Raw genomic sequence first — 12,278 nt, forward strand, 5'->3', positions numbered from 1 at the left:
TCTTGGACAGTTACTAGCTATTGTCTTTGCCTATCTCTAGAGGTAAAAACCCAAACTTAATACATATGAAAGCACCATGCATGGATATTATATATAAATTGTTTTACCTGAAATTAAGGTACAGCATGTTAGTGATAATTTGGGTTTATACAGTGCTATCATCCTATAATCATCAAACAATCTCTGGTTTCCTCTCTCTACTCAGAAGTGAATATATTTTAATATCTAGAATTATATAATGAATAGCTTTATTCACAGCATCCTCAATGTTTCTATCCCATTAATTTTTATACCTCTTGAAAAGATTCGTTCTGCTTCCACTGGTGTAGAAAGAAATTGTGTCTGTGAGTGGTAGGAAGAAGACCCCCCCCCAACACAGTCCTTTTTAAAATTTTTATTTATTTGAAAGGCAGAAGCACAAATTGAGGGGGGAGGCTTCTAACTGCTGATTGGCTTCTCAAACAGCCACGACAGCCAGGGCTGGGCCAGGCTGATGCCAGGAACCTGGCGCCCAACCTGGGATTCTCACGCAGGGGGCAGGGGCCCAAGCACTTGAGCCATCGCCTGCTGCCTCCCAGGGAAGCTGGATTAGAAGCAGAGGCAGGGCCCACACTCAGGGACTCCAAGTGGGACGTGGATATCTCAGTGGCAACTTGGCCACTGCACCAAATGCCCAACTCAGGAAGCCCATTAAGAGTGGAGCCAGCACCATGGCTCAATAGGCTAATCCTCTGCCTGCGGCGCTGGCACACCGGGTTCTAGTCCCGGTCGGGGCGCCGGATTCTGTCCCGGTTGCCCCTCTTCCAGGCCAGCTCTCTGCTGTGGCCAGGGAGTGCAGTGGAGGATGGCCCAGGTGCTTGGGCCCTGCACCCCATGGGAGACCAGGAGAGGCACCTGGCTCCTGCCATCGGATCAGCACGGTGTGCCGGCCGCAGTGGCCATTGGAGGGTGAACCAACGGCAAAGGAAGACCTTTCTCTCTGTCTCTGTCTCACTATCCACTCTGCCTGTCAAAAAAAAAAAAAAAAAGAAAGAAAAAGAGTAGACAACTCCCTTTGGTGCAGGGCGCTGAGCCTCCAGATCTGGTTTCAGGAACCCCCCGGGATTCCAGGGTGAAGCTGGGGTGCAGAGCACGGTGCACATGGGAACCCAGGACTGGCTTGGCCAGAGCCAGCCTAGCCTCCAGGATCCAGGCACCTCCGGAGGGCACAGGAAACGCTACACCGGAGCCCCGGGGCTCAAAGCGTGGACCAGGTACCCCGGCAGACGCACCTGCTTCGGAGGACCCCAAAGGATCAACATTTATCTTTGATCTTCTAAAAGATACTACTCTTGTAACAGCTGCACTTTGATGATCAGAGACAGTTTGCCTTTCAGAATCTCCTCTCTCACGAGTGCAGGTGGAATGTTCCCTGGGTGGAATGCAGAAGCCTAGACATTGCCACTCTTCACTATTTTCTCTGTTTTGGAAAATGTAATTGTATTTTGTTAAAAATGAATGTTATTTAGGTAAACCCATAGTGGGCATATCCTTTTGCCTTTTAATGAACTAATGAGTAAATCTTTTGGAAATTCCTGGGTTTAATGATTAATGCGGGAACAACCAACAAAGCAAGCCAATAAGCTAAGCAAATGATAAACCGATCAATAAACTAAACAGAAACCAAAGTTCTTGAGGATCTTCCACCATTTCTCAGAATGAAAAGAAGGCGTCTGAGGAAGGCAGAGCCTGAGGAGCCTTTGGGCTGGGAAGCTCTGTGACTCCAGGGTTGTGGGCTGTGACGGACAGCAACTCCGTCAGCGGAGCACAGGATGTGTGACCCAGGAAGACCAGCAGGGGTCCACAGCGTCCTCCGAGCATATTCCGGACGCGACCCCGGGGCTCGCAACCCGTTCCTCCTCGTTCGACAACTGTCATTCTGCTCCTCCCTTAGAAACCCCGTCCTCTGCTTCCTTGTCTTCCTGGCCTCCTTGCTAACGCCACACACAGACCCCACGGCACAGGCGGGGACAGGAACAGTCCTGGGCCGCACAGGATGCAAAGTCTGGCAGAAAGACCGTGTTCCCTTCCTCCTGCTGTGCTCCCATCGGGGCAACTCTGCTTATCCATAGGTGGCCCCTTTCCCCCCGGGGCTCCTGTCTGACCCCACCAAAAGGTGGGTGTGTCCTTGGGGGCAGAGGGAAACCCAGGTTGGGCTTATCAGAGAGGACCCAGTGTGGTATTCAGGCCCTAAGGAACGCTCACAGATGTCACTTGAACTTGACCTTGTCTGCAATTGGGGGTGGGGAGGGCATCAGCGGCAATTCTGTTCAGCAGGGAACAAGAGCAGTTTCCCACAGAAGGAGACATGGCTTGGGAATGGACAGAGTGAGAACCCCGGCCTCTCGCCTCTCCGGAAGCCTCCTGCTCTGTGCCTTGACTGGGATTTGTCCTGACAGCACTTGCTCCACCATCACCACGGCTAACGTGAGGCGCTATTTCTTCTCCATCCTGCCTACACCCCAGCTCTCCCACACTCACCCTCGTCTTCCCAATCCGTAAAACCTGATGACGCTTCCTGTGATTGGAGGCTGTGGTGGCAGCTGGAGGGACAGGAGGGGGGTACCGCTGTCACCACTCCCCCTTCTGGTGAGTCACTGTGGCCGCGGTGACACCCCTGACTGAGCTGTGCCCCTGAGACCTGTGTTCTCTGTGCCAGCGAGGGTGGAAGCAACTTTCCAAGCCTCCCTCCAGGAGTCGAGCACTTCACAGTTTGCAAAGCACCTCTCTCATTTGCTCTCATTCTATCCTCGCAACAACATGGGTGATTCTCACAGCCCTAATGAAGGAAGCAGAGGGCTATATTTGCACTGTAATTATCACGTTGCCCAAAACAGGAGTCCGCCTTAGGAAGGGAAGCTGTTCTTATCTCTGCATTTAGCTAGCTCAGTTCTCCTTGTAAAACCAGACCACGGGGCTCACGGGCAGTTGCTCAAATCCGCTGTCAACCAAAGCACTACCATAAACAGTACCCTGATTTGGAGGGAGGGCCTGAACCACACCTGCCCTGTGCCCGAGGGTGCAGGCGGGAAGCAGCCAGCAGGGGGGTGATGGGATGATTCATGGAGTCTTACCGTTTTCACCCGATGTCTTGTCTTTTCCATTGGTGGCCCCAGCACTTTGTCGCTAAAGACATAAAAAAAAGGGGAGGAAGAGATTATTACCTGATATATGCAGGTTCATTTTTGTCTCTCGTACTGTTTTAAACATCTCTCGTGCCCTGCCGAGTCCTATGGCCCTTGAGCTCAGGCAGTCAAAGCATGCATGGGCCTCATGAGGCCACACAAGCATCTGCTGAAGCCACAGATGGCCCCTCTGGTCCATGCCCACCCCTCTGCAAACGCATGTCCATAGTCACAGGCACCCGGGGGGGGGGGGACCTTGGTGATCCAATCTAACCTCACGGAAACAGCAAAACAGTTGTGCAGTGGTGAGACGGTTGCAAGAGTCCAGTTTGTCAAGGATGACCGAACATTGATCTATTAACCTGTCACTCTGCGTGTTCTTCCTTTTTATATAAATTTAATCAACTGAAAGCCTCGTGTGTGTGACAGCAGGGCTCCTCTTATCGCTGAGCTACGTTTCCCATCGTGGTTAATGCCCGTCCTGCGCCTTCTCCCTTTACCAGGACCAGGACTGTGAAGAACCTTATGGTTAACTGACTCCTGGGGCAAGGTTCTCTGGGAGTGAGGGCTCCGGTGCTGTGGGAAATGACCGCACATGCGAGCGTGAAGCACGCGTTCTCAAAGCTTAGCATGATCTTCATAACGGTCCCAGCCCACTGCCAGGAAACACACTTCCAGCTGACAAGGAGTGAAGAGATCCTGAAGCCTCCAGCTTTTGGGTGAGGAAAAGGAGCCAAGGAGGGGGCCTGATTTGGCCAAGGTCACGTAGCTAAACCGTGGCAGAGTGGAGACTGAAGCCGGCACCCCTCACCCAGAGGTTAGTTGGTATCTGCAGGATACCTGCAGATTACTGCACCATTACCCGTACCCAAAGGGCCCTGGGAGAGGCAGAGTCCCGAACAGAGAGAAAGCCGCGCAGGGTGACCCCCCCCCCCAGAGGAGAGGGTGCCTGCAACATCTGTGTTTGCACCCAGGACTTGAGCCTAAAACAGTGTCATATAAACGACCTCCGGGTCCTTTTAGTGCTCGGCATGACCAGGAGAAACGCCCGCTTCACCAGTCAGCACTCACCCTCGACTACTGTCCGATGGATCAGCTGGGAAACCCTTGCCTTCGGCTGCTCATCGGTGCAAACACGTGGGGCCAATAACAAAGAGCAGTGTCCATCAAGCTGCCCAACCCGTTGAGTGCTCCTTGCCTTTCCCAGGTGATAGCCTCCACGAGAGGCAAAGTCGAGTCTCCCATGCAGCCCCCTGCAGCCCCCACTCTCCACCCTGCCTGGTGTGAATGCAAATGCCCACCCTGGCCAGGGGCTGCTTGGCCCTGTTCCAACAGGCAGGTGCCTCTGTCTGGCAGGAAGTGGGAGCAAAGGGGATAAGCTAGGAGGATTACAGAAAGGCGGGCCTCTGGAATTCGGGACACCTTCAGTTTCCAGAATGCAGTGCCTGCCTGTGTCCACTTGGAGGTAAGAGGTTGCATCCCGGCCATGAACTCTTCTTGAAAAAACTGCTATGTAGAGCCTCACGGCCCCACACCCCTCGGTCTACAGCAACACGTAACATTCACAGTAACGTTGAAACCGGATAACAGGGCGCTCCTCTTACTAGAGGAGATTTGCAAGTAAAAGTACCCCTTCTTTCTTATCTCCCTTTCTTTTGATGCTGCCTCTTTTCAAACATCAAGCTGCAAGTGCACGGCCCTTGATGGGAACTGACTCACTGAATTGGGAATGTCAGTAACACAGCAGCCAGACAAGGTGTCTGAGCTTCTCCAGTACTTCCGCCCCCCATCCTGACCTGCATAACGCACAGGTGGCTCAGGAAATAAAAGGGAAAATTAGAGCACAGTGAAATCACATTAAAGGATATACAAATGCAAAAGAGACGCAGGCCCAACCCCACAGTCTGAGAACACCTTGAACGTGAACCCGTTTAAGTGTCATGAAAGCCATCTCGTTCCATAAAAGATCGCTTGCTAGGAACCAGAGGAGAACCAGGGGGAACGTGCCCCGGGAGGGAAGGAGTCACTCTTTCAGGATTTGGAAGAAAGGGTTTTTGTGTAAGGTCCTGTTTGACAGACGCAAAATGGAGCTGATAGATGTCACAGGAGACGGCGCCTCAGATCAGAAAATGATCTTCGGAACAAAAGGAACGCGGCGTTGAAAGATCTCATCTCAGAATGCCTTGAGCCACGGAGACACTTGCAAGGGAAGGTTGGGAGCCGTGGGGGATTATCCAAGAGCTTTCCTATTCTGGGGTCACGCACGACTGCTTTACCACCGGGTCCCCGCAGATGGGAGCAGAGAAGTGGAGAGGGCCTGTCGGCTTGGTGCTGGAACGCAGTGCACACCGTGGAGACCAGGCCCCAGCAGCTCACTCATTCTGACCTCAGGCCTGGTGCGGGGATAGCCTCACGCTCCTCCTGGGCCTCACTGTACCTGCCGCACCCTGAGGAGAGGCAAAGAGAGGAACTTGCTCCAGGCCACACAGCTGGAAGTGACAGGGGCAGAATTCAAACCAGAGTCCCAGCTCCGGAGCCCCACTCCTCACCATTGTGGCTGCCTGAGCATCTCTCAGGGCTGTGCGCTGCCCTCTCCCGGGGGCCCCCATCAGCAGGTGGGCAGGAAAGAGGCCAAGAGCTTCCAGTTCAAAGGTCAAGGCGACTTCATGAGAACACTTGGCCTCCGGTTCTGAGGACAATCAGCTGACGGGAACCAAATCAACAGCTGAGGGCTGCACTGTAGAAATGTTGCAAGACCTTTCTTATAGTTTAAATAATGCAAGCCCCCACAGCTAGGCTATGCTAAAAAAAATGGATGGATGGTGATGGATGGGTAGGTGGGTGGGTGGGTAAGTGATGGATGCTTGGATGATGATGGGTGTATGGATAATGATGGGTGGGTAGGTGGGAAGGTGGGTGGGAGGGTGAATGGTGGGTGTGTACGTAGATGATGATGGGTAGAGACTGGTCGATGGATGGATGATGGTGGGTAGCTGGATGATGGTAGATGGATGGGTGGGTGGGTGGGTGGATGGATGGACAATGAAAGGTGGCAAAGTGGATGGGCTGGTGGACTTCCAGTGCCTTTGTTGGATTTTCAGAGACAGCTCAGAAACATGACCATAATCACCATGTTACTCGGTTTGGGTATCCATGCAACATAGTATATTAGCATAAGCAAAAGGCAGGAAAGGTTATCTTTGTCCAAATAGACACAGCCACAACTACCAAGTTAATTCTGGAAAATATGCTGTTGGAATTTTGTAGAAATCCAGTACAAATGTGCGTGAGAATTTCATGGATGCGGCATTGAATACCTTCTTGCCAGGGAAATCTGCTTTGATGTTTTCCGATGGATCTAGACAGTGAGTCGACTGGCAGGGCCGCTAACAGCAGAAGTCAAGAAATGTGGGATTTTACGTGGGACAAAGGGATGGCTGAGGCGGAAAACCAGCTTCAGTTCCAGCCACAGTCAGACCAAATCCATCAGAGCTCCTCCCAGCTCCACTCCCAGGAGAATCCTACCCCATCCACCCTGTGTCACGGTTCTCATCCAGGTCACACCTGGCCATCGCCAGGCCCACTCTCACCCTAATAACTTCCACTCATCAAATATTCTGTTGGGACATCTTCCTCCACACCCACCCAAGTGTCCAGAAGAGTGACAGCCCCCCGACACTGAGCCCAGCTCTGCGTCTGCCCTCCTCGGTCTCGCTGACCCTCCCTCTTCAAACCTTGGAGAGCAAGTGGTCACCTTGGCGGCACAGCACACGCTCTTCACTTTCACTTTTGTGATCACAACTAGGAGGACCACCTGGCTCTTTAGAACACAACACCTTTTCTTCGAAATGACCAACTTTAGGGCCAGCATCGTGGTGCAGCAGGGTAAACTGCTGTTGCGATGGTCACATCACATATAGAAGCTCCAGCTCAAATCCCGGCTGCTCCCTCTGACCCAGCTCCCTGCTAATGTCCCTGCCAGCCACATGGGAGACTGATTCTTGGCTCCTGGCCTCAGCCTAGCTCAGCCCTGGATGCTGTGGAGTGAACCAGCAGATGGAAAATATCCTCTCTCTCTCTCTCTCTCTCTCTCTCTCTCTCTCCTCTCTTCCTCTTTCTCTGTCACTCTGCCTTCCAAATAAATAAATCATTTTTAAATGAGCAATTCCTATACTGTCCTTATTTTGCACTTAGGACAGGCTGAACGTGCATCTGAAGCCCACTGACACAAGAATGCACAGGTACAGGGAGACCATCACCTTCGCTCTCCCCAGGAGGGCAGTGTGCACACACACCTGCTGCAGATCCTGTCCAGAAACACGGGCAAGACGGAGGGGATCAGGCAGAATTACTGCCAGGCTCTCAGTCCCCAGACACGCGGTCTCGGTGAAGTGTGCTAACAAAAATACAGCATTTCAGAACTCAGTAAAACCCCAACTTAAAACAACCTAAGCAACAAACACAAACACAAAGGATCCTCATGTTTTATTTTTTTTTTTAATTTTTATTTTTGACAGGCAGAGTGGACAGTGAGAGAGAGAGACAGAGAGAAAGGTCTTCCTTTGCCGTTGGTTCACCCTCCAATGGCCGCCGCGGCCGGCGCGCTGCGGCCGGCGCACCGCGCTGATCCGATGGCAGGAGCCAGGAGCCAGGTGCTTCTCCTGGTCTCCCATGGGGTGCAGGGCCCAAGCACCTGGGCCATCCTCCACTGCACTCCCGGGCCACAGCAGAGAGCTGGCCTGGAAGAAGGGCAACCGGGACAGAATCCGGCGCCCCGACCGGGACTAGAACCCGGTGTGCCGGCGCCGCTAGGCGGAGGATTAGCCTAGTGAGCCGCGGCGCCGGCCCCTCATGTTTTAAACGTCACTGTGCTACTCTAGCAGGTGCCGAGTAGTCAGAAAAAGGGCAGAGGGGTATTGAAGGGCAGGATGTGTAAAGTGACTCTCCCTGACAGTCCTGTCACAGCAGTGTCTGCGGGACAGGCGTGGAGAAGGTGTCTTGATCTGGGCTTCCCAGAAAGCAGCGCTCCTGGCTGTGCCGTGCCTGCCACACCGCCTCTTGAAAAGCCTACTTGTGCTCCTTTGGAAAATGAGGCCCTCGGGGCTGGTGCTGTGGTGTAGCTGGTGAAGCCACAGCCTGCAGTGCCGGCATCCCATATGGCCATTGGTTCGAGTCCCAGCTGCTCCACTTCCGACCCAGCTCTTTGCTGTGGCCTGGGAAAGCAGCAGAAGATGGCCCAAGTCCTTGGGCCCCTGTACCTGGCTCCTGGCTTCGGATCAGCACAGCTCTAGCCATTGCAGTCAATTGGAGAGTGAACCAGCGGATGGGGGACCTCTCTCTCATTTCTCCCTCTCACTTTCTGTAACTCTGCCTCTCCAATAAATAAATAGAATCTTAAAGAAAAAAGGGAGAGAGAGAGAGAGAGAGAGAGAGAGAGAGAGAGAGCCACGATTAGTTCCCGGTCTGCGGCTCTGCCCTGTGCCGCTCCTGGTGTAGCCACCGCGCAGGGAGACCTGCGGGAGGTGTTGGCTTCAGGAACGAGACACCTATCGGGGAGTCGGGGCCCTGGGAGCAGGAAGCTCGGTCATCAAGGTAGCCGATGTTTCAGTGTGGTGTTTCTGCGAAGCGAATGTCCCACCAGACGGTGTGATGACGAACACCGTGTTACAGCCTACAGTGCAGACAGGGATGGCTGGTTTCCTGGGCTCCAGCGGGGGTGGACCCGACTCCATCACTGTATTTCCCTCGAGTGAGGGAAAGACGGGGGAGCCCAGGGCGTTCAAGGATCCGGGACACTGTTCTGCGACCTTCATCACATCACACCAAGAACTCGTGCCGTCGTTGTGTGAGCCCCGTTATTCAGTCTCTCTAGTACTGTCGGGGCGGGTCCCAGCTTTCTCCGATGTTGCCATCCGCACCCACGCACACTTTCCGGAAGAATGACCAAAACCCAACCCACGGCAGCCTCACCCCTCGCCCAGAGCACGGAGCGCGGGATCCCGCCTGTGCGGGAGCCTAGACAGTCACCCTCCTGAGCACTCTCAGGGTCAGGGGACCAAGAGCGTCACAGAACAGTGAGCGGCCGGGTCACCCCCCAATTCCTCGGGGCCCCGCCCACACGCCACGCCCTTCCCCACATCTGCCTGGTCAACTTGCCCATCTGGCGCCAAACACTGGAAAGGGCTTTATGTGGCTACACGGAGCCTTTGGCTCCCAGGGATTTCAGCTTAGCCCACGCCCACATCCACGCCTGAGCCACTCAGTGGGCCCTCTGTGCTGGAGTCTGCCTCTCACTGTGGCTGCACCAGGAACACTGCCCAGAGAAAGGATGCTGGTCTTCCGCAGGCTAAAGAGTAAGCCACGTATGCATTTTTAAAGCAGGTTATCCAAATAGGGACACTGAAGGTCGTGGGCAGTGCGGATCCCAGGTACCATGTCACACAGGGGCCCTGACACAGGACGTGGCTCATTCCTAGACTGCTTGCTTTTCGCCTTTGGTGAGCCAGGTACCAGGCTGTATCCCAGGGCGGTCCAGACAAGGGATGTCCTCCAACCGTGTCAGCTCCCAACCTGGGGCAGGGCTGTGCCCCACAGTGCCCGAGGCCAGAGGCCGGGCTGTCGGGTGTTGGGGGGGCGAGTGTGGGCCAATGGCTCTCCCGAGCTGCGTCTCAGGGGAGGCTCAGCTCTCCCCAGCTGCTTGGCGGGGATGAAAATCCCCAACTCCATGGCCACACTTACGGGCCTGGCCCTTGGACTGGCACCAGCAATGCTGTTCCCGTGACAGTCTGTTTGGGAATATCAAGAGGATGTCACGGATGGGCACAGAGAAGGAAAAGCATCGGTGCCAGGTGCTAGCCCCATCTGCCCTCCGCCCCAGCTCCTGGTCTCTGTCAGCCCCTGGCCTCCAAGTCACAGCAGAAATTTCACAAAGTCACAAAAGTCCGGTCCCATTCTCGCGGCGGCTCGGCCACTGCCTTGTGCGGGAGCCCCTGGCGCTGTGCGGCCCCGCGATGCACCTGCTCCCAAGCTGTTTCCCCCTGTGCTGCCATCTTCCTTCCTGCTGCAGCAGCCGGACAGCTGGAGAGTCGCATTTCTAACGGGCGCAGGGCTGCTGGCTGCCCTGCAGTGGAAGCGTCAGAACAAGCAGCCCCTCGGCTGAGCCCTAAATAAGGGGAAAAGCAGAACTCGGCACGTCTTTGCCGCTCGTTGCCCCGGGGGAGCAGTGCAGGCTCAGATACCGCGACTTCTCCGCACCATCAATTCCACCGCCCGGGAAAGGCAGAACCAGCCCTAACGAAGCTGGCAAGCCCTGTGCAGAGTTCCTTCACTGCTTTTTCTTTTGATCAACGTGCTTAGAAAGAAGCAGAAAGGCGCGCTTCTGGGGTCAGATGTTGAATGTATTATTGACGATGAGCCGTGAGTCTCTCAGATGATTGGATTTTAAACAACCCGCGGCGGCTGTGCAGAGAGGTGAGACAACAGCTGGGCCGGCTGGCAGGTGGTGGATAATTGCTTGGGGCCTTGGCAGTGGTTGGACAAGTGGCTTCTCAGGCACAGCAGGAGAGATGCCTTCCCAATCAAAGGCGCCGAACGTGGCTGCAGAGCTGGAGGGAGTTCTGCGCCAGCGTGGTGAGATAAGGACGGCACAGATGTCATTTCTCGCTGCTGATACTTTTAAGTCATCTATGGTTCTCGCGGTAACATTGCAAAAACTGAGCGATGCAAGCGCAACTAATTTAATCCCTGAAGGTGTAGAAATCACTGTCAGAAGAGAGCGTCACCCTGGTCGGTTTTTTACAAAGCGGCTGGGAGCGTCAACAGCTAGTCATCAACCTTCCCGATTCGTCGTCTGCGCTCTCGCGCTCGCCCCTGGAGGACCCGGAGGCTGAAGTGCTGCCTTGGCGTCTGTGATCTGTTTCCAGCGCTCTCACCCTGACCTTTACGGCGGGAGGACTAATTAGCGCCGCGGCGGTTCAGACAAAGCACTCAAGCAGGGACGTTCGTGTGCAGGTGCTCACGGTTTATGAAAATCCATTCCCTACTTTATTCCGTACGCATATTTTTAAATTTGCGTTTTCTACCTTAAAAGAATCTTCTTGGTGCCGGCGCTCTGGTGCAGCGGGTTAAAGCCCTGGTCAGCAGCACCAGCATCCCCTATGGGTGCCGGTTCGAGTCCCAGCTGCTCCACTTCCGATCCAGCTCCCTGCTAATGCGCCCAGGAAGGCAGCGGAGGATGGCCCACATGCTTGGGCCCCTGCACCCACGTGGGAGACCCAGAAGAAGCTCCTGGCTCCCAGCTTCATCCTGGCCCAGCCCCGGTCATTGTGGCCATTTAGATAGTGAATCAGCAGATGGGAAACTCTGTCTCTACCTCTCTCTGTAACTCTACCTTTCAAATACATAAACCTTTTTTAAAAAGAACCTTCTCTGTGCAGAGTTTCTTTGTAAAGAACAGTGCTTTCCCTTTGTGAAGGGAGGATGTGGTCATTGCGAAACTTTGGAAAAATACACACACAAGGAAGAAAGCAAAAAGCCACCCATAATCCAGCTAATCAGAGTTAATCCAGGTTGACACGTTGGAGTGTCTCCTTTCAATGTCTATCCCTGGGTGGACCCATCTAAACACAGGCTGTGTTTCATAAAAATGGCCAGGTGCCACACACACAGTCTTACAACAGGTCAGTGCTACAGCTGGAGAACAATGCTCCCAGAGGCCTCTGGGTAGAATCCTCTGATTTCACCCACTTGACAACATGCAGTCTCTGATGAGGGTTGCTGAGTTCAAACGTGCCAAGTCTTCGAATCCTGCATGCCTCAGACATACCCATAATGCCACTGTGTCACGTTGATCTGCGTGCTGCTGTCAACTCTCAGTGTAAATGAATGGCACGGAAGGTTCTGGATGCTCCTTGCAGTGGGTCAGAGGCTGTCATGATCTATTCAGTGTCATGGGCTGAATTGTGCCCCGCCCCAAGTCCGTGGGCTGGAATCCGCACTCCCAGACTCTCAGAACGTGATGTGCTTTGGAGATGTACTGGACAGAGGTCGTCACGGTACAGAGGTCCTAAGGGTGGCCCCTAATCCAGTAGGACTTATTCAAAGGGACAGTCGGGA

The 12,278-nt window shown here is 54.1% G+C and overlaps 1 protein-coding gene across 1 annotated transcript in view; it reads right to left on the minus strand.

Annotated features, from left to right (window-relative positions):
- Positions 1-12,278, minus strand: part of PCP4 (Purkinje cell protein 4) — a 59,150-nt gene that overhangs the window by 26,974 nt on the left and 19,898 nt on the right. Inside the window, exon 2 of the mRNA XM_051838027.3 lies at positions 3,114-3,165. Coding sequence (XP_051693987.1) covers positions 3,114-3,165 — 52 coding nt within the window. The remainder of the gene's footprint in view (positions 1-3,113; positions 3,166-12,278) is intronic.

Source organism: Oryctolagus cuniculus, chromosome 4, assembly GCF_051225735.1.
Source record: "Oryctolagus cuniculus isolate XC-2025 breed Fujian yellow rabbit chromosome 4, ASM5122573v1, whole genome shotgun sequence".
Taxonomy (NCBI): Eukaryota; Metazoa; Chordata; class Mammalia; order Lagomorpha; family Leporidae; genus Oryctolagus; species Oryctolagus cuniculus.